The sequence below is a fragment of the Tinamus guttatus genome, unplaced genomic scaffold, assembly GCF_059628265.1.
Source record: "Tinamus guttatus ecotype Peru unplaced genomic scaffold, ASM5962826v1 Tinamus_guttatus_pri_ptg000408l, whole genome shotgun sequence".
In the NCBI taxonomy this organism is placed as follows: Eukaryota; Metazoa; Chordata; class Aves; order Tinamiformes; family Tinamidae; genus Tinamus; species Tinamus guttatus.
In genome coordinates this window covers 1,065,421-1,093,262 of record NW_028288942.1, presented here as the reverse complement: position 1 = coordinate 1,093,262, position 27,842 = coordinate 1,065,421, and the positions used below count along the sequence as shown (strand labels likewise).

At 46.8% G+C, this 27,842-nt stretch overlaps 2 protein-coding genes across 3 annotated transcripts; one reads left to right on the top strand and one right to left on the bottom strand.

Annotated features, from left to right (window-relative positions):
- The first annotated feature begins 2,577 nt into the window (after positions 1-2,577).
- M6PR (mannose-6-phosphate receptor, cation dependent) lies at positions 2,578-5,781 on the top strand. The gene is made up of 6 exons (XM_010217775.2): positions 2,578-2,783; positions 2,952-3,124; positions 3,215-3,324; positions 3,516-3,646; positions 4,212-4,338; positions 4,934-5,781. Exons 1-6 carry the CDS (start codon positions 2,611-2,613, stop codon positions 5,054-5,056), a joined length of 837 nt encoding a protein of 278 aa, XP_010216077.1. The 5' UTR covers positions 2,578-2,610; the 3' UTR covers positions 5,057-5,781.
- Positions 5,782-8,899: 3,118 nt separating this feature from the next.
- PHC1 (polyhomeotic homolog 1) lies at positions 8,900-21,993 on the bottom strand. 2 transcript variants are annotated; one of them, XM_010217772.2, is made up of 14 exons: positions 21,802-21,993; positions 21,029-21,139; positions 19,028-19,105; positions 18,138-18,287; positions 17,002-17,157; positions 15,405-15,903; positions 14,320-15,074; positions 13,016-13,163; positions 12,666-12,874; positions 11,955-12,069; positions 11,212-11,320; positions 10,394-10,541; positions 9,322-9,553; positions 8,900-9,084 (listed from the first exon to the last, which is right to left on the bottom strand). In XM_010217772.2, exons 1-14 carry the CDS (start codon positions 21,913-21,915, stop codon positions 8,930-8,932), a joined length of 2,979 nt encoding a protein of 992 aa, XP_010216074.2. In that variant the 5' UTR covers positions 21,916-21,993; the 3' UTR covers positions 8,900-8,929. The 2 variants fall into 2 exon arrangements, with proteins under 2 accessions (XP_010216074.2, XP_088387455.1); XM_088531329.1 differs by lacking the exon at positions 17,002-17,157.
- Between the last annotated feature and the right edge of the window lie 5,849 nt (positions 21,994-27,842).

Below are 27,842 nucleotides of genomic sequence, written 5' to 3'. Positions count from 1 at the left end.
TTGTTTGTTTTGTTTAGTAGTATGTTTACCCGCTTATAGTTGATTTGAACCTGTATTGAGAACAAGGGTGTGTTTTTCAGTATCAAAGAGGAAATGTCAGAAAGTATTAAATTAGATGTTTTCATCTTAATATCCGGTATGCTTCAGCCTACAGGAGTGACTGATTCTGAGCTCTACAGTGGCTCTTAGAGCAGTAGGAGAGAATACTAAAGGTAATTGACTTTAGTATTTAGTACTTGGGTTTAAAAATTGCTAGGAGTGAGTTATATTAAGCCACTTTCTCTTCTGCTTCAGATTAACTAGTCTTTTAGGCAGAGAAGAAGCTGAAAATCTTAGGGATTTTTATTTTACCCAGGTTTCTAATGCTGCCTCACATCCTGTTCTCATTAACATGTTCTAAAATAAAGTACCAGAAAGCAGATGCAAATCTGCCTGGAAAACCATACCTCAAGAGACTGTCAACAGTTCACTGCCAATAGTGTAGTGAAGTACTGGGGGACACGGGACCAATACCAGTTAGTATCCCCGCTAACCATGCAAACCATGGGAGGGAAAAGCACAATTGCTAAACTAACGACAAAGGACACCAACTTGGGAGAGCTGCAAACCCACAGGTGCTGAACACGGGAGCCAAGGGGGATCATAACAAGGACACAATCCACGCAGGGGCAGCAGGTAGGGGCCCACACACGGCCGCGGGTTGCAGAAAACGCGCCCGCCTCGGCGGAGGGGCCGTCCCCAACGGCCGCCGTACAACGGCTGCACTGCAGCCCCCAGAATGCACCACGCGCCACCAATGCCCGCAGCAGGGCTCTGCGCGCGACAGGAAGGCAAGGACGTCGGAGGCGGGGCATAACAAGTACTTCTCTGCCATTGGTCGATCCACTCCCCCTTCTAGCTGTGCTTCTCCGCGGCTATTGGGTTAGCAGGGCTCGGGGGCGGGCACTACGCGTTCCTTTCTGCTCATTGGGGGAGATCAAATCGCAAAGGAGCGGGGCGGAGATCGGCGCGCTTCTTCCCCCGCCCGTTGGGCGCGGATGGGGAGGAGGGCGGGCTCCGCCAGGACCGCTTGCTATTGGCTGTGGAGAGCTTTTAGAGCCCGCCCCCTTCCGTCCTCCCTTCTCATTTGCTGCGGTGGGCGTGGGAACTCCGGTGGCTCTCGGGCCCTCATTGGAGGAAAGGGGTGGTTCCGTCGCTCCCTTCCTACTTCCGGCTCGCGGGGTGGCCGAGGGCGACCGGGCGCGCACTGGGGCCTCCCCCGGCGGCCTCTCCGCGCCATGGGCCGCGCGTGAGCCCGCACGCGCCGCCCCCGCCGCCCCGCGGCCGGCACGAGGCCGCGGCCGAGGCCGCGCGCGCGGGGCTGTCCTGGCAGCAGGTGAGGCGCGGGGCGGGCCTCGAGCGCGGCTGCGGCCGTTGCGGCGGGGCGGGGACGGGGCGCCAGGGGCCCCCCGGTGCGGAGCGCGCCCTGCACGGCCCCCGCCCTGGCGCTGTCCCGCGAGCTGCCCGCGGGGCGCCGGCTGCGGGGCGGCCTTGCTGTGCGGTACCGCAGCAGTGCCCGACAGGGTTTGCAAGCGGCTGGCCCGGAGCCATCTGTTCTGGTCCTGGGAGAAGACTTCCCCTTGATGTCTTGTGAGAAGTAAATCATGAGTTCCTGAGTCAGGGCTGTCCCTAGCTAAGTATATTTAAGGTCCTTAAGTTTACATCTGCTGGGATTAAAAAATAGTGGCTTAAAAGTTGTAGCTTCTCATGATGAACCCTATGGGGATGAGGGATAATAGTTACATTCCACAGAACAGACTGGCTGCCCACAGCTAGTTGCTTATGAAGTTGCTGCACTGTTGGTTAGTTCTCACCAGCCTTGGGAACGCTCCTGACTTCTGCCGTAGCAGAAGCAGAGGAGAGTCTGCTGCGAAACTGACTGAAGGCGGAGGCGACACAATCAGTCCATGCTTCACATGTGATTATAGCCATAGCCTAAAGCCAAAGCTTCCAGGTTGCATTCTCATCCTTGCTACTGCCTCTTCTGTTTATCTTAGAAATGCTGCCTTGTTTTCTTTCTTCTCCCACATAAATGGAAGAAAATGCTTTTTTGTGAAGTTGCAGCTTTGTACTACAGAATGCTTTCTGATTCTCAGTTAGAAGTAATTTTAAAAGGGTAATGCTCTAATAATTCATTTATTAGGATTAAGGAACCTGAACAGAGTCTGGTTAATAGTTTCTGTACTCTGCAAGCTTGTTAATGCTGGTGGGCGCTAAGCAATAAGAGCTGCCAAGACAATTGATTAGAGGACTAGTAAATCACTTTCTGCTGATTGGCTTCTTTGGGGCGGGGGGGGGTGCAGTGCTGAAGAATGACTGACTTATGAAAGTGTTTAGTCTAGAGCCTGTTGGACTCAGCTTTGGCCGAACCAAGGCTAATTAATGAGTTCAGCAGCAAAACTTTGTGGTCTCATGGGGAATCTTAGAATAGAAGCTCCAAGAGACCCTCTGTATCAGTGAATTCTTTTTGACCATGTCAGACCCTGGGGTTTTGTGTCTCATGGGAACTTTGAGATATTTCTTGCTTTTTGACTTCTCCTTTTTGCAGTCTGTGGCTGGCATATATCCAGGATGTCATCAGCCTGGCATACTTCTGGTCTGCTGGTAGTCCTTATGGTCCTGGCTGTCAGTGTCTGGGCTGAAGAGATAAAAGAGAAGCACTGTGATGTGATTGGAGATGAGGGCAGCGAGTCTGAAACAGAAAAAGCCCTGTTGGAGAAACTGGAACCTCTGAGCCAAATGAGGTACAGTGCAAACCCATATCAACTCACTGCAGTTCTTGGGTCAGGGAGGCTGAAAACTTTGAGGCTGTGATATGGGCTATGGCTGGCTCCCAGTGTCTTTTAATGATTGCTTTCAACCTATTCCTTATAATTCAATAGGTAATCTGCTCTGTGCCCTCTTTGCTGCAGGTTTAACACGACTGTGGAGCTAGGCACCACAGAAAACTACACCTATCACTTCAGGGTATGCAGGGAGGTTGATAGCTCCTTGCATGATCTTGCTGGCCTAGTACAAATTGATAGAAAGACTGGAAAGACTACAGTCATAGGAAGAATCAATGAAACCCAGGTCTTCAATGGAAGTAAGGTTCCACCTAATAACTTGCTTACTCAATGTCTGCCTGTTGCCTTCTGGTCTGCATCTATATAGCCCATGTTCTTTTGCTTGGCAGGTGATTGGATCATGCTTATTTATAAAGGAGGTGACTCATACGGCAGACACTGCAGTGGTGAGAAGAGAAGAGCAGTGATAATGATTTCTTGCAAGCGGGGGTTTACAGCGGTGAGTGACGCATGAGGCAGGAGAGTTTGTCTAATGGTTGATTATTAGTAGAAGGGCTTTGAGGAGGCAGTGAGGTTTTCTTCTGTCGTCCAGTCCCCACTGTATAGCTGTACCAACAGTGGTAAAATGCCTTCTTGTAAAGTCCAGCATGCCTGGGCAGATTTTCACAACCTGGCTTTTTCCAAAAACAGAGTTCGTTCAACATAATTTCTGAAGAGCGAGAAAAGGAGCAGGAGTGTTTTTACCTCTTTGAGATGGACAGCAGTGTGGCCTGCCCAGCTGAGGATTCCCACCTGAGTGTTGGCTCCATTCTGCTAATAATGTGAGTTATTGGAGAGTGTGTTCATTCCTAGGCCATAATCTCCAATGTCATTTAGAAACAAAGCAAATGCTCTTCTAGACCAGATAATTTTAATATGGCTGTCTGCAGCCACTGTTAAATGCTACTATATCTCTGAGCCTTTGGAGAGAAGTTTTTGCTTAAAGCATGATGGCATAGGGCTACTACGCATCCTGTAGACATCTCCTTCCTGGTTTATGGAGAAGCATACTGAAACATGGAAGATATGACCTCCTAAAATTGTACCACAGCTCTTTGCCAGAGCTGGGAATTCAGGGTAAGGGTCTTAACTCTATTTTCTGTACTTGTGCTTAAAGGCACTATTTCATGCGATACTGTTGAAAGATTTCTACCTGAAAATGAATATTTTGAGGTATCTTTCCTGGCCTGGTTTTCTGTTTATTGCTCTTTTCTAAAATGGTACTCAGTTACTAACTCTTAATACCTGTTTAAGGCAGGCAGCTGGCTATGGAGAGGTGGTGTGCAGAGTTTTCTCGACTCTGACCTTGGCGCTTTGTGTGTGGTATATTTTATCTTGTTCTTCTAGATTTGTGTCACTGATTGCAGTCTACATCGTTGGTGGATTCCTGTACCAGCGCCTAGTGGTAGGAGCTAAGGGCATGGAGCAGTTTCCTCACTTTGCCTTTTGGCAAGATCTGGGCAATTTGGTGGCGGTGAGTGACAAATCTTTCTATATCCCCAACATGGTCCATATACTAGTGTATAAGGAAAATGCCAATTAGGACTTGCCTCATCTTTGTGGTCTGTGGCTGGGTAGATCAGCTGCAGAGTAACCTGAGGCAGATGAGGGTGTGCATCTTACTCTGTAGTACTTGCTTGCTAAGTGTTAAGAGTGGTGCTAATATCCTGTGATTGCCCAAATATAGCACATGATTGTTCATGGCTAACACTTCTCAGCTAGGAATGGTAAGGTGGGAACAGAAGTGTTTGTCTGGCTCCTTGAAATTATTCCTTGCTCACCTTAGGCTCTGTTGTCTGGTCCTTTATGCTTGTCTCAGTGTTATGTTTTTGCATACTGCTAATCAGTACCATGCTTTACCCCCAGGGTTGACAAGCCTTGAAGAGTGGGTAATATCTCTGTATGCATGCTCCCCTTACCAAGACAACTCTTGGTATCTGTCCCAGATAGTTTGAGGACAGGCATTATCCCTTAACAGAAGAAGTCATAAAAGCTGCTTTGCTTTGATGCTAACTTAGATTATGATGCTCATAGTCTGATTCTACTGGTGTAATAACCTGTATTTGTAGGATGGCTGTGACTTTGTCTGTCGATCTAAGCCTCGAAATGTGCCAGCTGCATACCGTGGTGTGGGTGATGACCAGCTGGGTGAGGAATCAGAAGAACGGGATGACCACTTGCTGCCAATGTGATGGGCTCACAACACTTTTTTTTTTTTTTTTTTTTCTTCTTCTCCTCTCTCTCTCTTCCCCCTCCATCCTGGTGCTTGTTTAGCCAGGTGCCTCCCTGACAGTTCTCTTGCTTCTGATCTTCTTAAACTTTTCGCTTTTGCTTTTTCTGGCATCAAGAAAGCCTCTGGATATGAGCACCACTGATTCCTGAAGGCATGTCTTCTGGATCTAATGGTGTTTTAGGCTTTCAAGGAATGCAGTAGAGCTGGAGGGGGAGGGCAATGTGTTGAGAGTGCAATAGGTGACACCAAAAATGAATATTCAACATTCAGTAGTGAGTGGGGCTGGAAGATGTGATATTGAGAAGGGCATAGATGGGTTCAAAGAGGGGGTGTGAAAGAAGACAGTGAGTTAAAACAGCTGAGATGAGCTTTTGTCTGTCCTCTAAGGCTAATCAGATCTGTAAGAAACACACTGGTTTTATACTTCCAATACTTTTTTCCAGCTTTTCTAGCTTCTGCCCTGTTACACGAGCCAGCACAATGTGCACAAGGTCATCTATGCCAAACTCTGAATGGAAGAGGCATTAGCACTTCTGAAGTCTTTTGTTTTCCTAATGGTAATGTGTTGAAAAGTACACACCAGTTTTCTTGAGATGCAGAGAGCTGTAGGTTATCCACTGGTATTCTTTCAGACTGGAAAGGGACAATGCTTGAAAACTACAAGATACTGTTTTGTGACCTCCTCCTTCAGTCCAGATGACATCTTTATCTTCTCAGTCACTGGGAAGCCAAAGAAAATGATGTGCTGCTAAGTAAAGGGGACTTGTGTTGAAGTGAAACTGAACTCAGGACAAAACGAAATAGTTGGAGGTAGCCGCAATGCAGGCTAACTGCTCAGAATTTTGACAGTAACTGAGCTGTTGATTGTATGCTTTGTGAATTTTCACTGTCTGGTAGAGGATTTTTCTGTGAGGCTACTTTTTTTTTTTTTTCCTTTTATGAAAATAAAACATAGAAGCCAAGGGATAAGTATGCTAGCAGATTCAAAACTGCATACTCCTGAGCTTATAGTCACTTGGTTAAGCCACTGTCCCCCCAAGTGTGATTCAGGTCAGTCTTATGATGCTTGCCCAGTGCTGGTGATGGTTGCACACTGCTACTAGGTGGGAGAGAGAGTATTCCCCTGCGGCCAAGGTAGCGCCTGCAGAGTTACAAGGTTTAACTGGAGCCTTCAGATACTTTACAGTGTCACTGAATGGTTGAGGTTGGAAGGGACCTCTGAATATCATCTAGTCCAACCCTCAACTTGGCACCTTCCTTTTGAGGCGGGTAGGCTCTAGAAGTTACATTCTGAAGACAAAGACCCATCTTCAGTCTTGAGAGTAGAGACTGTGAGGAAGCCACTGCTGCTAACAGGGAACAAAAAAGTTTATGCGTTTTTATACTGCAGATAGTCTCAACAGGGATGCTGAGAAGCAAGTGGCCCTGCCCTCTTGCTGGATTGCATAGGTAAACAGTTCCTGCTTTCCTTGACTTTTGTTATGGTCTCAGTCTTTCTCATAACATGGAAAAAATAGGAAGTCACCAAGTCTGTTCCTGTTTTTCATGGTGGTGTTTAAGATATGGGTGGTATTTTTTTGTACAAAACATGACTTTGAAAAAATAAAATAATCAAACCGAAGTGTTGTGTTGGTAAGACAGCATCTTTTTTTGGTTCCAGGACAGCTTTGTCACAAGTGGAGGGCCCTCATTATATAGTGCCTTGTGTCTGAATCACTCCTGGGCAGGAATGGATAGCCCCTTGTGAGTACAGGGTCATGGCTTCTAACTCTTATGAAAATCTGTCCTCAAGACTTGATCCGGGAGTGAAATGTAAAAGCTCTGCCACTTATGGATTGTAGTCTCCAATGTCCTGTATTTTTCTGCAATAAAATCAAAATTGACTTCTTGATGAAGGCTTTAATTCTAGGAAGATACAATCACCAAACTAATGCTCAGTTTGGGTGGTTAAAAAGTGATGCTAAAAATAGCTGTGAAGCCTTTTTTATTTTTTTTCATTAAGAACCTTGAACATATATAATGAATTTCAGGTAAAATATTTCCCTTTTGGTGAAATAAACCCAGTCCTTGGAAGGTGCTAGTAATTGATAGGCTCTTTCTACTCTGCCATGGGCTACTGTCCTGTAAGCAACTTGGTAAGGCTAAAATTGTCTAAGGGCAGCCATCCTCTAATGGCTATAGCGATCCTAACTTTTCTCCCCTAACTTGTAATGGATCTGGTATTATGATCAGAGTACCCATGTTGTACTTAGCACCTGAATTAAGACTAGAAGTTGCTTTCACACTCTATAGCCATATCCTAAGCCCTGTATTTCCTCTCACTTGTATCTTTAAGAGGTGGGTGAATACATTCCTTCCAAAGACCTGTACTCTTTTCATTCCCATATTAGGCCTCCTGCTGTGATCCTAAACCTTTCCAACTGTAGGCACTTCCCAGAGATGTAGGTTTTGCTGGAAAAATTATCTGAAACTTACAAAAACAGCAGAGCTGGTTTAGAAGAGGTCTTACCTCTTCAGTGCTTTGTATAATTTCCTAAGCTCGTGTTTGTTTTTAAAAGCAGAGTTGCTTACAGGACAACTCTGCCCAGGCTCATCTCTAGCAAGCTGGCTAGAAAGCTTCTGAATACATTTGGTCCTTTAAAAACAAAAATGGCAGGAGCAGCCAGGGAGGGTTCATCTAACTAACTTAAAGGATCAGAGTACAGGGAAGAGCAGTGGGGGTGGGAGCTTGTGTGTGTGTGGGGCAGATTAAGTATTTTTTTCTTCCTCTGTTTAACAATGACACACACACAAAAAAGACACCCCCCCCTCCTTCAAAAAAAAAAAAAAAAAAAAACACAAACACTGGCAGGCTACACTCCTGCCAGTTTAGCTTAATCCTTGCCCTGTATCTTCCCCTGGGGGTAATAAAGACAGACCACACACACCAAAAAAAAATAAGAGATCATACATTTAAAACAAAACAAAAAACAACCCCCAAGCCATTTTATGAAGAGCCTTAGCACTTCTGAAGACTGCTTTGGATCTGTAAATTATTATGGCAGAACAAACCTAGTGCTGCAGAGTCCCCTAAAGTAAAGCACTTTCCCACTGCCCTTTTCTTCTCCAGCACCTTGAACTCGGTATGAATCCTCCTCTGACTGGATTAAGGAGTAGCATACAAGCTGCCACAACACTTAGCATTACCATCTCCTGCTATGCAGCAAAGTGAAGGCTAAGGCAGCTCTTACGGCCTTGGGCCTGTAGGTTGGGTATGCTTGCTGGAATGTCTATTAAACCCCATTCATAAACAGCCTAGGTATTTTTAGAATAAGGGAAGAGGGGCAGCCCCTTAGTCTGTAACTCTCACTTGTATCTTTTTGTCATGTGGAATTTACTTTTTCTTCTTTCTAAGTGTCCCAAAAACAACTGCTCATAATACTAGTGCTAGGCAGGTTTCTTTATGCCTCAAGTTCTGGCACAGCAAGATTCAGCTTGCTACATAGGATCTAACAGCCCTGATGCAGCAAAAGGGACAGGGGAGTTCCCTGTCAGAAGTCTGTTAGGGCAGAAAGAGGTCCCCTTCCTTCCCATTTTTCACATGGTGTATGGCAGAAGTATATTCAAAACCATCAAGAAGGAAAAAAGTCTCAAGGCCTAGGTGGGAATTTTCCTCCTCCTTGTAGCACCATAAAGGGGCCAAGACACAGGCTTGTGCATAGCAGGTCAACTCAGTTAACTAATTTCCTTCCCATTTTTTGTTGTGGAATGGTCCTCTCTTTCACCACCCAAGCAAGACATTCCAAAGCTAGGAGCTGCACTGTGGTCAGAGCAAAAAGGCTTCAGAGCTGTTTTAGGTCTCCTTGAGGATATTGATCTTGGCACAAATCTTGAGAGCTGGTCCCAGCTTGATGTTCATGGCACTCATGAGGTGTTCCTCCTTGAGGAGCAGTAGCGCCTGGCCATCAATTTCCTGTGACCGAAACTCCTCAGCAATCTCCTGGCAACCTGTGAAGCCAGGAAAACAGCACTGAGAAACACGTGCTCCAGGCACTCTCCACATTCTCCCTCTTGGGACAGGTGGCCAGTAGAGAAAGCAAGCTAGGAATCTAACCAGTCCCCCTTCTCCCGACAAGCTCTGTGCCACAGGCTGCTTGAGGACATAGAGGGGCTACCGACAACAGGCGACTCTCATTGCCAGAAAGACAGCCAACACTTTTTCCCATGCTGGAAGTTTAACTTTACCTTGCAGGGATGCAATGAACTCAGACACCTCCTCTACACTCCAACGACTTGGATTGCTGGATAAGAAGACTGGGTTGATGCCATGTAGGTCTGGGGTAGGTGGGGCCATACTGGAGTTGGACAGGTCCCTCTCTCCATGACTGGCCCTCACTGAGAGGGGCCCTGGAGATGTAGGGGATAAAGCCTCGTCATAACTGGAGTTATCAGAGCCTCGACTGGAATCTTCTTGGCCCTACAAGCCCACAGGAAAGAAAGAAAGGCGAAGGTGTGTATAAGAAAATCACAATCATTAAGAGCAAAACAAAACGCTGCGAACAGCAAAAGTTGTCCCAACAGTCCCTGTCTGTGGCTGCTGATCCAGTCACAGCTGACAAGAGCTCACTGATGCCAGAAGAAGCAGGCTTTGCCCTTTCTTCCTCTCCTCTTTGCTTTCTTTCCACCCTCCCCCAGTCCATTCACCTTCATGCCAGTTCTGGAACTCATTAGAGCCCTTCTATGACCTCATTTAATTCAGTAAGCTGGAAGAAAGCTAACCAAACAGGAAAGTGGGTTGTTTTCTATCAAGGTTTTCAGCTGGTGTCACTCACTGAGAGCTCTATAATTCATGCTGGAATTAACAGAGAACAAACAAGTATGAGTGCGAATCACTATTTGCAGCTGATGCACAACTGGGACAGTTCCTTGTGTGTTGTGTAATAACTGTGTCACTGTGCACTCTGCATATGCCGTATGCCTACAGATGGGCCATGCATTTCACCTCAGCTCTGAATGCATTTACAAGAAAAAACACACTTGACATCATTGACACTAAGACAGGAACAATACAGAAGCACAGTGAGTTAGGTCTGACCCAATGTCTTGTGAAAGTCTGACCTAAGCACTTGTAAGCATCCAGAAGCTCAGTCCTTGCCTCAAAGTAAAGCAACCAGGACTATCCAGCAACTAACACAGCTACAGCACAGATACAGGTGCAGAGCGCACTCACTGTAGGAAACGTTTCCTGCACAGCCAGCAGTGACTGCTGTCACAGTGAGATCTGCCTGATCAGAGGCAGGCAGGACTGCGTCCTTACCCTGTGGCGCTTGCCCTGGATCTTTGCTCGAGCAATTTCAGAGCTGCTGCGCCGTGGTCCCCGTCGCCGCACGCGAGCATAGTTAACTTCCTGGAACTCCTTCATCTTCTTTCTCAGCCGAAACTGGTGGCTGCAGCTGACATTGTACCTCAAATAAGTAGAACCAGAGCTGCAGTTAGGAAACAGAAACTACTTAAAGAGCAACTTCTCCTTCCTCTCAATGGGGATAAATCTCTTTATCATCAGGTTCTGTTCCTTCTCCTAAGAATTCCCCTTGGAAGTTACCAGTCCAGATTGGTGACGCAAGCAATATTTGGACATCAGAGTTTTGATCTAACATCTGAAGGATCGATTAGATCACTTTCCTAATGGAAAAGATGAACCATAACATGCCTTCCACTATCAACAAGAGATGGCAATGACTAGTCCAACTTCTCATGTTCATCTTCCCATACTCCCTTGTGTCTTTGTGCGGTATCAAAAACACAGCAGATGGCTAACAGTAAGCATCTGATTAGACATTTGGGCTCTGGAGAACCACTCTTTATCAGATGTACATCCTATAAGGAGTTTCCCTTTCTTATCTTATTTCCTGAACAAGTCAGGAATCCTGTTTACACTTCACAGGTCATCTACCTCATGCAGGTCTAAAAGCATTCACAAACCATTAGGAGGTTCAACCCTAAACGATCTCTGTGGTCAGTGTATTCCATGTGGGTGGGTCAGAGGTACTGAAGTACTGCACACTACCACAAGGCACATGCCCAGTTCTAGATAATGCATAATCAGAGAAAAGGAAGACAATGCCTTGCTATTACCTTTTAGCACAGGTCATGGAACAAAACCTCTTGGAGCCACGGAACTGGGTGGCTGGGGCATACTTTCCACAGTATTCACACTTCAGCAAGCTCGCCTTCTTATCAAGTTCTAGTGAGAGAGAGAGATGCACATCACTTGATCATATGTGGTTTGTTTCAGTTCAAACCATCATTCACCAGTCCCATACTGTTCTACAGAACAGACTGACTCCAAACAGTATTTTCTATTCAATATACTATATAGTTAGCTTGGGGAAGAATCTGGAAGAGGGGAGGCCAAAACCCTCCATTAGGGACCTACAGTGCTGCACAGTACCAAGCATTTCTCCTTTCATTAACCTTTTGCTGAGCAAGTAAGAACTACCCTATCCCTCATATCCTACAAAGGTATGAGGAGATCATCACTGCACCTCAGCTGTGTTCACACATCTTTCATAGCTTTCAAAAAGTTATTAGAGACAGGAATATTTCAAAATTTCCTGCTTGCTATTGACATAGGATATATTATATCAGATATAGAAAAAAAAAGTATCATCTTGTAGCACCTCAAGAAAAAGAGATCTTATGTCTGTAGCTTGAGTTCGAGTCTCTACAGAGTTAGCAGGAAGATAAAAAGGAACACAAGTTAATGATGTATGAAGTACATAAAGAAGTATCAGAAAACAAACAAACAAACAAACAAGAAAAACAACATCAAAACACTTCCAGGAACATTTGCTAAATCTCCAGGTGCTGAAACTCACCCATAGAAGCACTGTCCCCTCCTGGGGAATTGCTGGACAGGTTTTCACTCTGTCCAGAGGGAGGGGCTCCCTGCAGTGGTTTCTCAGATTCTTTCAGTAGCTGAGAACAACCAACCTGGACCGGAAGAGAGAGTTCTGTCCATCAGTAAAGGCATCTGTGTGCGTACCACTGTGTGCAAGGTAGGTGCCACTTGCATCTTGTTAGAGCTCAGAAGAATCCCTGTCACTACCGGAGGAGGAGGGGGGATGCTGAACAAAGTCATTAGTCGCTCCTGACCAACAGGCTTGACAATACTGGATCATCTTTGACATCTGCCTTGAATACCCTGCAACTCCATGTAACTGTATTCCCCTTTACTTGCTTTAACATCAGCAGCTGCTTGTTCAACATGCAGTGCATCTTTGCCTCCATTAAAAAAAGAGAGAGAGAGAGAGAGAGAGAAGAAATTCCTGCACATAGTATTATTTTGAGGAGTACTGACTTGGGGGGAAAAAAATCCCATCACTTCCCTCTAACCCACTTTCTTTAGTAGCAGCACTTAATGCCTGCTTGATGAATGAAACCTCTCTCCTTTTTCTTCTTTTCACTGCCTATGTCTTTTGAGAAAAGCAGCAGACTTGAGCATGAGGAAAGAAACTCCTGTCCAAAGAAAGTAGACCACCGCCCTCTCAAGATAGATGCCTCTCCTTCCGTACACCGTGGACACTTACTGGAAAAGGCTCTGCTCCTTCCTGGATGACAAAGCCCTCTATGATGTGTGTGAGAATCTGGGGCTTCACAATGGCTTGTGGGGGTTTGGAGTCTCCTGTCTGACGTGACACCATTGCCAGGTTTGGGGTGGGAGCTGACGTGGGTGTGACTGATCTTGCTTCACTTGAAGTGGTATTTGAGGTTGCACTGGCAGCGGAATCGGATTTATCTGGAATATTAAAACCACAGGAGTCACTGTAACCTTTGCTCTCTCTGCTCCTAATATTCCTTTTCTGCTCCTAATATTCCTTTTGCAATAAGAGATTGGATCATAAACCAAACCAAAACATGGCTTTCGTTTGCACCTCACCTCCAAGGCCACTCTTCTCATCCATGTTTTTGGGGCTATCTGTCACAGGAGAAGACCTAGCAGGCAGAACTGCATTTACACTGGGTGATTCTTCCTTCTCCTCCTCTGACTCTGCCTTGCGCTTCACAGCTAAGGCCTGAGACTTGCCCTGTGTGAAGGAAGAAGAACACATAAGCAGAAAGAGGACCCCCACCCCCCAATCACAGACCACCACAGACTGAAGGCAGCAGGATACACCCTGCTCCATCTTCCTTCCTCTTCTGCCTAGTTCCTTCCCCTACCTCAAGCTCCCTCATCAGTACATTCCTCTGTTTAAGGACGTTTGCTTAGTGGGGAGCAAAACTTAGGACACTCACGAGCACAGCACTAGGATTAGGATATATGTCCAAATTCATCTTGATACACTGATATATTATCAAGATAATAGCACTGTCCCAGGCTCAAGGAATTACTCCAGCAAGAAGGAACTGGATTGGCAGCCACCTACCAGTTTCCAAATAAGCCTTCATCAGCTGGATCACTGTTTCTACAAAGAAAGAATTGTAACACTAAAGGAAATATGCTGGACAAGAGACCGACTTGTCCTCTAGTCCTCAGGGAGCTATCACAGGATTGCCTGAAGGAGGAGCCAGAGTTTAGAAACTGGTGCATTCTGCCCTTGACTGACTACACAAGTGAAGTCTCATGAAAATGAACAGCCTGAGGAGCCTGCTAAGGATACCTGGGCGAGCAAAGTGTTGTTACAGGGGTTAGGTAGACTCTAGATGGGTAGTTCAGAGCAGCATGAAAGAAGCTTGTGCAGCATGAGCCATATTCATTCCTCTTATAACCTGTTACTAGAGAAACCTCAGAAGCCCAAAGTCAGCCCTAACTCTGCAGCCAATACCACACACCATGGGGTCTCTGCACTGGTGGTATCCCTACCTACTTGGAGGAGGGCAGTTCAGTTTTCATGGCCCACTCAGCCTTGGTCTCTCTCCTAAGAGAGACAAAGATGCCAATTATTGTTAAGTGTGATAGTATGTGTTGAGGACATATACTCCCATTTGAAGCAGGGCCGAGTTTCACCAACAAATCTCATGCAAACCTCGGAATGATCATGTGGAAGAGAATTACTTGCAGTCAATAGTCCCTACGACTGGACTGGAATTCATGCATCTGAAAGGAAACAACTCCATATTCCTTTCCCCAAATGCCTCAGCACACCCCACTTCACTGACCCAGGGCTGGACTAAAATTGGTGTCCTAAGGAATGAACGAATAGAGTCCATATGCTATCCTCCCTTCTCAGTGATGTCACTTACTGGCAACTGGACAGACTGCATGTAGAATGCTGCTGGCATCTGAGCCACAACTGGAGAGGAGGCTGTGCTCTTCACCATGTGGGCTGTACCTTGAACTTGTGCCAAATTTACCCCTGTGGTGAGAGGAGGAGCTTCCTGCAAAGATGCCGGAGCGGATGATGGGGAAGAAGCGTGGGCTTGGGAAACAGGCTGGACCACAGCTGGCATACCCCGGGAGGCGGGCACTGCTGCAGCAATCTGAGTCAAACCCAGTGCCTGAGCTTGTCCTGAGCCCTGCTGCCGTGTACCCACCACCTGCACTGGGATATGTGGTGGAGGCTGCAGTGCTGCTGACATTTTGGCAGGCCCAAGCTGAGGCGGTTTGATGGAGGTGACCAGAGCTTTTGACTGAATTGGAATAGGTGACTTGGTGCCTGGCTGGCAAGCGCTGTCCTGCTGAAGCTGAACAGGCTGTGGCTGGGACTGCAACATAGGTTGCACCACAAGGGTCTGAGCTTGCTGCTGGTTTTGAGATGAAGCTTGCTGCTGTGGGGGTTGAGCTTGCTGCTGCTGTTGAGTTAGAGATGGTGCTTGCTGCTGTTGCTGCTGCTGAGCCAGCTGGAGATGGGTGGCTGTGTGGAGGAGCTGGGACTGGCGGTGTTGGAACTGCTGCTGGTGATGAATGGCAATCTGCTGCTGGATCACTACTTGTTTCTGCAGGTGGATCTGCTGCTGCTGCTGTATCAGCGAGTGGGGCTGGATCTGTGTATATGTGGCTACAAACATGGGATGGGAAAAGAGGGCAGTACATAAAATTAGCAGCAGGGCAGCTGGAAACAAAAAGAAGCAAGGATGGAAAATGGACTTTTTAACCCCCCAGCACTGTTTTGAATTGTTAAATTCCAAAATGTCTGACAGCTTATTAGCAGAGAAGACTGGGGACGGAACAGGCCGAGATCAAATACTCTCATTCACAAAGAGGGATAATTCCTACAGAATCGCATCCTGAAACACTGAGACTTGGAAACATGGTGGAAAACTTCTCAAATGAGACTTTCCTGTGGAGGCCCAATGGGCTCAAAGAGGAGGAGCAAGTCCCCACTTACCTGAGCTGATCAACGTCTGGCTAGGTGCTGGTGTAGCTGTCCTGGTCAGGTTCATGCCCACTGTTTGCTGTCCACCACTGTCTGCTTCACACTTCTTTGTGGCTGCATTCTCTGTTTCTGTTTGGCTTCCCTGACTGACAGTCACTGCCTGGGCAGCTGCTACTGGCAATGGCTGAACCACCCCTGTGCCTTTCCTTTGGCAACTACCAGGAGGGCCTGCTGAGGATGCCTGGCTCAGTCCTGTTGAGGTCTGGTTCCCACTGCTTGCCACCACACCCCCAGAGACACTATTGCTGCCTGTGGCCCCCTGGCTCAAGTTGAGGGACTGGCCTGTGTTGCCAGAAGAAGCCTGAGCCACTGCCAATGTCTGGCCTGTATTTGTGGCCTGTGGTAGGCCGGAAGGCTGGGAGTTTCCTGGCACAGCTGCCTTCTGAGCAGAACCTTGGAGCTGGGCATTAGTGGCTGATGTCTGCTGGCTCCTCACAGCCAAGTTCTGCACCTAGAAACACACATAGAAAACACTCCATTTGTGTTATGTGTGTTACCTCCTGGGAGTTTAACAGAAGCAGAAAACACAGATGTAGCACAAACTACTGAGATGCAGCCTAAGCTGACACTTAAAGCTTCACACAGGAAGGTGGTTAACATTGCAGGACAAAGCTCAGGTGCAGCCCTCCCCATAGTCTTATTAACCTCAACTCCCTACTGCCCATCTCTGATGGAAGTTAAAGATCTCATGGCACTTTCTAAGCAGGACTTGAGGATAACACCATTCCCTCCATGCAGTAGATTCCAACATGAGAAACTAAAAGGCATGGGACATCCTTCAGACCTGTCCGCCCTGCTCCTGCATTCGGAGGATCCACTTGAGCATGGCTCAGAAAGCACAGAGACTCCCGTTTAAGATCAGCAATTCCTTTTTAATTTGTGCCACCTGCCACCTCTCTCTGTGCAGGTCTTTCCATTTAAGAGGCTCTCATCTCTTCTCATGGCACACGGCCCTTATTTCTCCAGTTTCTCTCTGCATTTTGGTGCTGCCATCCTCTGTATTTACTCCCCTTGCAAATGCAGTGTTATCGTCAAGTTTGATCGTAGCTGACTTTGCTTCAAAGAAAGTGCTCCAGACAAGATAAATAGGAAGTAACTGCAGCAGGGGCAGAGTAATATTTACAGATGAATGCAGGAGCTAGGACCTTGTGATTTGTTCAGTCTTTGGCATCTTTACAACGGCAAACTAACTGGGTCAATGAATACTACCACCAGCCCAGACTCTTCGTTCACAGAGCACCTGCCCCACTGAAAACTTGACACAGAACTCACAACTCTTTCCAAAAAAGGACAACGAAGAAATGAGGACAGGATTGATCCAGTTTGTGGTTCACCCAAGGGATTTAAGTAGAAATTAATTCTGTCTTTGAAGTTAAAAGGCAAACACAGAAACACAGTGGTAAGAGAGATGAGACCCTTCTGCATGCAGCAGCTATAGGGCTACAGGATGGGGATAAAATAGATTTAATTCCCTACACAAGGGGACAGAGACAGAGATCAGACTGTGGGGCAAGAGAAAGGGGAGGACTCTGGGAGGGGTATCACTGACCTGGTCTGTGTCTGCATGGACCCCAGGAGATTGGGTGGGTGGAACTTCCTGCTGGACAGCAGCCACGGCCCCATTAGGCATCAGGATGAGTTGGGAGGCAAGAGGAACATTGCGGCCCAAGGTCCGGTTTACCTGCAACAGGTTCCCCAGCTGCGGCTGTTGGGGAAGGATCAGGTGACATGGAATGGAAGGAATGGAGAAGGGGAGAAAAAGACAGCGAACCACAAGCAAACAGATTACAAAGCAACGCTGGGCTGCAGCGTCACACAGCGCAAACCCCCAACCCTCCTTCCACTGTAAAGCTGAGAACAACCTGCAGGAGCAGGAAACTGGCAAAAAAATCCTTATGAAAATGAGTGATTGTCTGTGAACCAAATGTGAGCCTGGGCTGACTCCCACAGACGGCCCAGGACTAGCTAGAAGCCTGGAGTATAATTTTCAGACATATGCCCAGGACTAGCTGAGAAGCAAAGACACAAGACATCCGAAATAGGGGTTGTTTGAAAAGAAGGGGATTACATTCTGTATCTGAAGCCGTATGAGCAGAGGATTTTTTTTTTTTCCGGTAGATAACCAAACTCTAGATCAAATCTGACAATAATCAGTGTTTTGTATATAGAATCACCTCAAACTCATCCTTAAAGGATGAGATATTTGTTCACATCAATCTATGCACCCAGACTTGCTTGAACACTGACTTATGTGCCCAAGCTCAGCAATGGTTGAAGAGAGTAATTTACAAGACATATCTGTTCCAGCATTGCATGAGAGGAGCAAATTTACTTCTGTGAGCTATATTCAGGTCTAGGCTATGTATTTCACATTTATACTCTAGTGAGAAGTGCCATGGGATCTTTAACATCTATGCAGAGCAGAGATAAAGATGATCTCACCTGCACACTCCTAAACCACACAATAAAAAGCTCATGTATCCTCGAAAGCTGAACCCAGAGTTAGACCTGTGGTTTCAGGAGCATAACATTTCTCATTTGCATTTAAAATATAACCACACTATCCCTAAAGCTGGAGTTAGCCCCCAAGTAAGAATTTATGTTAGTACTCCCACACAGCAAAACACTAGAGTGGTCAGGAAATGGTGCTCATGATAGGACACGCTTTGTGCATACATCTCTTACCCGGAGATACATCTGGGCCTGGGACTGGTTGAGAGGCGGCGAGGTGGTGTTCCCAAGGAGCACAGACTGTGTGAGGGTTGTGGCGCTGGGGGAGCTCACACTCTGAGAGCGACTGATCAGCTGTGCAGCTGACGTGGTGGCTAGGTTGATCTTAAAACAGAGAAAAGCCCAAATCACATAGGAAATGATGAGGGCAAAGAAACAGGCAGAAATTATCTCATTGGGACACTGCCAGGACAGGCATTTTACACCTTTTTCCTGCCCCGGGGACAAGAAAAAAGAAACTATTGTCTTAAGGAGCTATGCAACCTAAGATTCTGGCTAGTTTATATTTGTATACTGAACCCGAGCATAACTGTTAAAAAGCAACTTTACAGAGATCAATCCCTTGCCCCGCAAAATAAATGTATTTCTCCAGAGTCTCAAGAAAAAAACAATCCAAAAAACAAAACACACAGTACCTACCTTACAAACTCTTCTATTCTTTAAATACATCCAATTTCCCAATACTCAAGATAAACCCAGACCTCTTCTCACTCAACAAGCCACTTTCCTTCTGCCCGAAAACAAGACAATCCCTTTCAAGCTGATCTCCTCCTCTGTCTTAGAAATCATCTCCTAATCCATGATATTGTATCCTCACAGGCTCAGCAAAAACAGATCAGTTTCTGCCTTTCCAGCTAAAGAGACCTCTTCCACTCAAAACCTTCTGTTGGCTCCTCAATCCCCACCAATAATGAGAGCACCCCAAATCCTCAAAATTGATTGTATCTTGTGGATTCCCATCATCCTTAGCAGCTGTGTTTTCCTGGCTGATTTCCCTAAAAGACAAAGAGGAGAAAAAGCAAAGAGGGCAAGGCTTTGGTATGCATGGGGAAGCAATTACTTACAGAGGCCTGGGTAGTGGTGGTCTGTTGTGGGGTGCTGGTGTTGGGGGAGCTGGCCTGTCTGCTGGCTGCAATTGTAGCCTGCAAAGAGAGATCAGCAGAGAAATGAACACCTAGAAAAAAAAATGCTTTAAATCCAATCCAAATGTTTGGCTTAGCTGGAACACCTCATCCCAGCATCACCGTCTTCTGCCTTCCTGACAATTGGAACACAATACAACAACTACAAATCTCTGCCATGCCCTATAAAACAGGTGTAGCAAGTCAGCAGGGCACCTCCTCCTCCCCAGCCAGTTCTGCACATCCCTCAAGACATCAGACAAGAGACACTTACGGTGTGTGACCGACCTGCAGTCCTCCACTCAGGGGCATGTATATATTCTGCCACTGTCTCAGCTTGTCCTGCTGCAAACTACGACCCTCATCCTACTGCTCCAACACACTCTATCCCCACAACATTTACACTATGTTGGGCAAGTTGTGTAAGTTAGTAACAGGTTAGTAACAGTTAGTAACAGTAACTCCAGGTAACAAACTTTGATTACAGCACATATGAGTGGTGGAAGAGGATAAATAATAGGTATTTTTTTCTGTCCTATATGATCCCATGGCAAACAGCCTGTATGGTAATAGGTTCAGTTAGTCTGCAACTAGGATTTCTGCGATATTAGCAAGAAGATTCTATTCCTCCCACACTACAAAGCAGCAAGTAAGGATTTGGGAACTATCTTTGAGAGAGGTAATCTTTCTCCTCTACTCAGCCCTGGGGAGGCCTCACCGGGTGTACTGTGTCCAGTGCTGGGCTCCCCAGTACAAGCGAGACATGGAGCTACTGGAACGAGTTCTGCAGAGGGCTGCTAAGATGACTTAATGGACTGAAGTATCTCTCGTAAGAAGAAAGGCTGAGAGAGCTGGGACTGTTCAGCTGGAGAAGACCAGACTTAGGGGAGATCTTATCAGTGCATGTAAGTATCCAAAAGGAGGATGTAAAGGGGATGTGACCAGACTCTTCAGAAGCACCCAGCAACAGGAACAGAGGCAAGGAGCCCAAATTGAAACAAAGGCAGTTCCATTTGAATATGAGAAAAAAAAAAATGTCTTTACTGTAAAAGTGACTGAACACTGCAACAGGCTGCCCAGGGAAACTGGGGAGTCTCCATCCTTGCGAGATCTTCCAAACCCGCCTGGATGCCACCCAGGCGTGCCACGTGTTCTAGGTGTCCCTGCTTGAGCAGCAGGGTTGGACTAGATGGTCTCCAGAGATCTATTCCAACCTCAACCATTCTGTGATTCCTGAACTGACATCAAAGAACTGCAACTACTGATGAAGATGTTACATAGAGAGAACACTACTGGAACATCATACATCAAATTTATCTTCGACCGAGGATAAAAGTCTGATGACAAAATGATGAACAAAGTTGCTAAAGGAAAAAAACATGCCAGATAAGCAGGCTTTATACATTATTTTGATTTATACAAACAGATCTTAACTAAAGAAACACCCTCCTTGCTGGAGATGACCTTCCCCAGATCCATCTTGCTAGTAACTGATAAAGAAAACAAGGAATACTAACTGTAAAGACATAGAAAATTCAGAGGACACCATGTGAAATTTCACGTGTATAAGACCACATGCATTTGCAGGTAAACAACTATCCATGATTCATTTTAAGACAGTTTTAAAATGCTACTGTATCTGCTACTGATGTAATGATCCATTTTATATTTAAAGGAGGTGCAGGGACTCATCATATGCCGCCAAAACATGCCATTTTCACTTATGGGGATCCCAGATTCAACCTTGTCCTGCTCTGTAACTGGAAGTCAGAGGGTTCTATCCACCTAGCTTCGTGTTTCTTTAGTTGTTTACATTACCTTTAAATACATGTTTAAGGACTAGTTGTCTAATCACAAACCAGCACCTCATCATACAAGTTGCTGCATAAAAAGTGACTCTCCCCCAGAGACAAACGCCTTTCAGTCTGCCCCTTGGCAACTCACCTGCTGGACAGCAGCCAAGCTGTGGAACTGGGCACTATTAAGCTGCTGCTGGAGCATAAACTGATGGAAATACTGGGCTGCATTAGGTTGTCTCTGGAGTGCTTGAAGGGCCTGGAGAAAAAAGAAAATCCAACTGTCAAAAAACATTGTGCCCCTGAAACATGATTAAAGAGAGAAATCACGATCTAAGTAACAGCCAGGAGACATCCCTCATCCCCATGAAAAAAGGTGAAGCCACCAGATTAGAACATCAAAATACGTAGTAGAAGTTCAGTAACAGACTGAATCACAGGTGTATTCAGGCATAGCAGGAAGAACACTTTTAAGACTTTAAAAAAACTCTTGGAATTTGGAGAAGTGCATCATTAAGTGGACAGATAGACCAGTATTCCTGCATAGTACAGATGTCCCAGAGAAACTGGGATGATAAACAGAAAAACTTGACATAGGACACCAGGCTAATGGCTGACATCAACCTACTGGATCACAGAACTAATAAAATTAAGAAGCTGGACACTGGAGGAGTCACCTATAAAACTGAAGCAGAACATTAGGCTATATGGAATTAAATATATAGTGTATATATACTTATATAAGTGTATATGTAAGTATATGTAACATATATACTTAATATATAATAAGTAAGAATTCTGAAAATCTGAAAACCGTCTTCTAAGCGTGTTCCTACCTTAGCACAACAGCTTAGATCAATGGAGAAGAACTTACTGCCACCTTCTATGGACAAAAAAAAACAGAACATAACAGTGCCTTACCTGTACGGCCTGTCGCTCATACAGAGACATTTGTGATATCTGAGGGCGGCTGCTTCCTCCAGAACTGGAGCTCCCACTGGTGGAACTGGAATTCTGTTCACTTTCAGTCTCCATGGTGACAAGATCCTGGGAGCTCAGACCGAGATTGACTCCAGACCTAAATCAAGAGAATTAGAAAAACAAGTCATGCTAGAAAAAAGAACCAAAATGTGTTTCATTGCATTATACAGCTTCTTTACTTAAATATCTTGGTGCTAAGTTTCTTACACCACTTCGTCATGTTACAAGGGACTGGGGATCCACTCAAAAGTTACAGGTTTTTTGTTTGCTTGATTACTACAGTGAAAAATATAACATACATATTCTCAAATTTTTAATGCTATGTTGCAGTGGAAGCTACAGCTAGCCTTCTCAGAAAAGCAGAGGGCTAAGTACCAGCTTCAGCTCACTCAGAAAATCATTTGGTTTACAGCTCTGATCACCTCTGCTTCAAGTCTAGTAAACTCAGGCAAATTACACTGTGCTTCTATTCACCAATTTCACTTTCCTGGTTTGTGAGATAATTTTACTTCTGGGGCTAGAGAAAAGGAGAATCGCAACTCCACTATCCTGCTGCAAATTCACCAACTCATTCCCTGCTTCTCACAGTTTACCCCCGAACCCCTAATTATTCTTTCTTTTTCTTATCCCATGCACTTGTGGGTACTCTCTGTTTCTAACAGTCCATAATTCACATATTAGACTACAGCCAGTCATCTGTTGTGGTAAGTTGCTTTAAGGAGGAATGTAACAAGAGCAGAGTGAATAAAGGGATCACTATGAACAAATGTGACAGGGAAAACTTCTGAAGAGGCCATACAGGGCTAAGGATATCTTTCAGCAGCAGATAAATAGGTGAACTACAGGACTAAGAAAAGACCAGAGAAGGCTCTTTCATCAGCCAAGAGGAAGAAAAATCAAGACTGCAAGGAATGTTTAACAGAAAAGTAACATATGGGGATGATCAGGCTGCTTCCTCCAGCAAGAAACGTGTGTTAGACAGGGACTAATAGGAGAAGGGATTAGAACCAGGAAGAGGCAAGAGCAAAAGTGATCAGAAGTGACGAAAAGTGATTTATTCAGTGGAATTCCTTTAAAAAAATGGATTTCCTTGAAGCAAACCATCCCATGTAAGATTTAAAAATATCTTCCAACAGTCTAGGTAACACTAACAGCTTGATTGTTCCCAAAAGCACCAGCTGGCTTCTCTGCAGCCTACCTAGACACTTCCGAGATCTTGTAACACCAGCATAGATATTAGACCTTTTCAAATCCAGGAGCTGTGGGCTTCACAGCTTCAATCCTCTCCACACTGCTTTTTCTAGGTGACTAAACAATCAGACCAACACATCAGAAAATCAGGTACAGTAACATTCTCTCCCAGATATAAGTTCCTAAATTCCGGAATGGTGTTAAGGTGACTTTGAAGCAGGACAATAACATTAACACTGCTGAGGAAGGCTGGCTACATCAGAGAATAGCTGCTCCAAGCTTATTCCTCAAAATCTAAGAGAAAAAAAGTCAATCATGAATAAGCCCATAGATGCTGTTCCAGTTCTGGATCCCTGTGTGGACCTTTGCCTCTAAGTCCTGCCCAGGACTCTCTGTGCTTCCAACACCACCGCCCTATGCCGCTTACACAGTACCATGAGTAATTCTGCCCTATAATCATCTTTTCCTCAACTGTAAGAAGCAACCTCCTAATTGGACATTGTATCCATGCACAACTCCACTACATTTAGGATACAGCCAATAAGCCTACCTAGAACATAAAATCTCTTGAGGAGAAAATTGCCTTAAGTTTTCCCTAAGGGGCAGCAGCACAAGTAAATGAAGCCTGAAAACAAATTAATCAAGCAAATGAGAAGGGAGAGAATACAGACTGTTACAAAGGAAGAAACTTGGGTAAATATGTGAAGTACACCAAATGGGGCCAAAATGCAAGATGGAGTGAAGCCACACACACTACGACCAAGTTATATAATAGCTCTGCTACCATCAGAAAGGGGGAAATGCCTGTTCTCCGGCCTATCCTCAACCTCCCCTTACAAGTTCTCCTACGCTTACCTTCCCTCTAGTACCCGCTAGTCCCTCCACCTGTTGATTCAGCTAGATAACTTGGCAGAAAAACTAGCCTAAACCAACAGCAGGCATCATTTTCCACTGATCCTCCAAGTGAGAGAGGGAAAAGAGGAAGCAGCAGGCAAGGGCGCTAAGCAAGCTGTTAGATTCGCTTGGTTGTAGCGTGTAACCTTACTCTCAACAGCTGCCCTCGGAGGAGAAACCTGGTTTCTGACAGGGTGCTCTGCTCAGTAACATCCATTTCCCCAGTATACAGCAGTATCAATCTTCCAACGTTTTTGAGAGTTTCACATTGGTCTGAATTTTCTTAAAATCAGGCTCTATCATAAACAGAGTCCTAATGAAACGCTGGTATCTCCGGGATGGAATGTGTGTCAAAAAAAACGGTCTCTGTGCAGGCAAAATGCCTTAAGCAGACACCCATAGAGCACCATACTGTTCCTTCACAGAGGATGGTATGAATTTTAATAGTAACTCGTAACTTGCAAGGCTATCCAACTAAACCAACTACCCAACTAAACTTTCCAAACACAAAACTCAAACAGCACGGTACTTCACCAAGCAAGTGGATGCAGGTCTGTGTTAGGGAAATCCGACCCAAACACAGGCTACTCCCAGCAACATAGCCCTGATTTCACCCCCTCCTCCCACACACTCTCCTCCTCCAAGTACATCTTGCAGCAGCATCCTCTTACACCAGTCCAGTGATCCACTGGATGATCCACTGCACTGGTGGGGCTGTCCGACCACCTGATTCAGCGGGCTGCTCCCTAAATGAGAGATAATCAAAACCAACCAAACAATTGCTTTTCCCAACAGATTAAGTTAACCGACTCACTTTGCAAACATAATCAGTAGGTCCCAAGCAATAAAAGGAGGGAAAAATATATGGCCATTATACAAAATTACCTTGGAAAAAAGAGCTAAACTGGATCAAAACTAATACAGAACTGCACCCCAAGAGACCAACACGTAAGAAAACAAAAGCCTATTAATATTAATATCAAGACAGGGATAATAGCACTGCAGAAGGGAAGAAAGCTAGCTCACAGAACAACACGAGTAGGAAAGCATGGTCTACAGCCTGACCTGCACCACTGATTTCAATGCACAGAAGAATATAGGTTGCCTGCTTACAACTACTTGACCTTTCCCAAGCGCAGCAGCAGAAAATTCAGGCCAGGCATCTACAGTAACCACGGAACACTACATAGGAGTTCAAAACCAAAAATCTTACTTGCTCATCCCATCCATTTTTTCTTGCACAGGACTGCTGCCTGCAGAATACTTTCTAACCTTACAACTGCTTTTGTAGCTTCATCCTTGGGAAACCAAGTCAGCAAACAGGTAAGATTTGCACAGGATGGCCCGCAAGATTTAGGAGCGGGGGTGGGAGGGTCGGGAGGAAATAGGCTACCAAGTGTACAGCACCTGCAGCACACCCACCTCTCCCTGCTGCTACCCCAGTTTCCTACGGCACGCTCCCCGAACTCCGCACGCAGGGAAACGAACCTGCAGCAGCACCGCGGCGCCAACGCTCGGGAAGCGCCGCGCGCGGAGCCGCCCCCGCGCCCCGCACACCCGCCCGCCTCGGCAGGGCTGCCCGGCCCGGCCCGGCTCGGCTCGGCCCCCCACGCCGCTCGCGAGCGCGGGCTGCGCGGGAGCGCGCGCCCGTACAATGCGGCGCGGCCCCGCCGCAGAGCGGGCGAGGCGAGGAGGGCGCCGCAGGGCGGCCGCGATGGCGGCGGGCGGGCAGGGCGCGGGAGCAACGCACGGGCTCCCAGGCGGAGGGACAGCCCGGACCCGGCAGTTACTCGCGCGGCGCCGAGGGGTGAAGCTGCTGCGGCCGCCGCCCCCGGCGCAGCGCAGCGCGGCGCGGGGCAGGGCAGGGCAGGGCGCACAATAGCCGCTCCGGAGCGGCGGCTCCGCGGGCGCCGTCACTCGGCGCCCGCCCTCGCCCCGCCGAAGCCCCCTCGCCGCGGCCTCGCCCGCGCCCACCGGGCGGCACCGCGGCCGCGCGCGCCCGGCACGCCCCCGCGCGCGGACAGCCGGGCCGGGCCGGGCCGCGCGGGCAGGGGGCAGCGGGGCGGCCGCGCGCGTGGGGCGCTCGCGTGGGGCGCGTTACCTCCCGGCGGCGGCCTCCGCGGGCGGCCCCGGGGCCCTGCGCGGCCGCGGGGGCTGGCGGGGCGGCGCGGCGGGGGCGGGGCCGGCCCGCGCGCACCTCGCGCCGCGCTCCGCGGCCGCCCCGCCCCCCCGCGCCTTTTTTTTTTTTTTTTCCCTCCTCTTTTTTTTCTTTTCTTTTTTTTTTTTTTTTTTTTTTTTTAACGTCTTGGCCGCCGAGGCTCCCGCGCTCCGTCACTTCCTCCCTCGAGGCTCTTCCGGGGCGCGTGGCCCCCTGCCGCTGGCCCCGCTTGCGCGTTGCCGTGGCGACGGGGCCGGCGCGCGGCGGGAGGCGCCGCTCGGGCGGCCCCGGCGCGGGGGGGCGGGGGCTCGGCCCGGCCTCGGGCCCTGCTGCTCCCCCGCGGCGCCCGTCGTAATTCTTAGTTCGAATTAAAGGACTAAACGTGTTGAAAAGCATCTGCGCTTCCCACGCAGCCCTGAGAATTCTTCCCTGCTGAATAGTGCCCCTGTTTCACTGTATCTCTCACCCCCTCAGCTTCTGCCAAGCCAAAGACCCTGGCCAGGTGTGTGGCAGCTCGCAGCCTGCTTCCTCAGGAGGCTGCCGGGGAAGGGAATCAAGCGACAAAAGCCAGACTGTGTGAAGTGTTATGCCCTGTTTGTACCACTGGCACACAGTACTTCGGTCCAGTTAGGCACGTGCCTGTCCTACTGAGACACACTTTGCTATTGTGCCTTCTGGAGACTTGTAAACCTATTAAACATTAGTTCTTTAGTTCTTTAGACAACCTATTAGTGGGTTGTCTGGCCAAGTGACATAGAGCATGTGTACAGGTGTGCAGTGGGGAGTAAAATGAGACTTGAGGACCAGGGCTTCCTGGCAACATCTAGTCGTGAGAAGATCCGTTGTACAGCCAACTTCAGACGTGCTTCTCCTGATTACTTAAGAACTGATTACCTGATTTACAATAAGGCTGAAGTTGGCTGTACTTCAGGTACAGTTAAAAGCAGGAATGTTTCTAAGAACATGAGGAGTGCTCTGCTGGGTCAGATCAGAGGCTCATCTTGGGCAGACTTGTTCAGTGTCCTTTAAAGATTGTGACTTATGCACCAAGGAAAGGTGAAAAGAAGCTGATCACAAACAAAACAAAGGGCAAGAAGAAACAAAAGAAAAGCAGAAAGGGACAAGGGACCATGATCCACCTACATCTACAAGGTGCTAAAGCAGGCTCAACCTGCTTCAAGTGTCTCTATGGCTTTGAGCATCATGAATTATCTTGCAAGTTTTGAGATTTGTGCATCTGACCCAGTAAAACAAGTGCTGAGCTATCAATTCACAGAAGAGTTCAGTTAGAATCACAGATTGCTCTTGCCTGAAAAGCTGACAAAACACACACCGTGTAGGAAGATTTTTGAGCTGCTGTGAAACACAGCAGCTCTAAATACTTGGAGATTCTTTTTTTAAATTCTTTTTTTTTCTTTTTTTTAATTTAGATAGAAGACTGTTGTTTGGCTGATTCTCCTAAAAAGAGGAGTGATAACAGACATTTAAGAAGTAAACAGCTATTCAAAAAAAAAAAGAAAAAGACAAAGGTCAGCTAGTGATCAGAAGGACAATGACAAGATGGGGAAGGCGGCCACCTTAATCCCTCTGAATCAACCACTCCTCTGGATGAAAGACTAAACCATTTGTCCTTGTTGCAAAACCCACTAAAACTCATTTAACAGAAGAAACTCTTTAGACTCTATGCAAGCTAAGGGAAACTACTGCAGTAAAGGTGCACTGAATCTTATTATGTGGT

Bases quoted from the DNA above. Each gene is read 5' to 3' on its own strand.
- M6PR (XM_010217775.2), top strand. From the start codon at position 2,611: ATGTCATCAGCCTGGCATACTTCTGGTCTGCTGGTAGTCCTTATGGTC. The intron at 2,784-2,951 runs GTACAGTGCAAA...TCTTTGCTGCAG, and splicing joins GAACCTCTGAGCCAAATGAG to GTTTAACACGACTGTGGAGC. The intron at 3,125-3,214 runs GTAAGGTTCCAC...TTTGCTTGGCAG, and splicing joins AACCCAGGTCTTCAATGGAA to GTGATTGGATCATGCTTATT.
- PHC1 (XM_010217772.2), bottom strand. From the start codon at position 21,915: ATGGAGACTGAAAGTGAACAGAATTCCAGTTCCACCAGTGGGAGCTCC. The intron at 12,875-13,015 runs GTGAGGTGCAAA...TTAATATTCCAG, and splicing joins TGAGAAGAGTGGCCTTGGAG to ATAAATCCGATTCCGCTGCC. The intron at 9,085-9,321 runs GTAAAGTTAAAC...CTGGCTTCACAG, and splicing joins GTTCATTGCATCCCTGCAAG to GTTGCCAGGAGATTGCTGAG.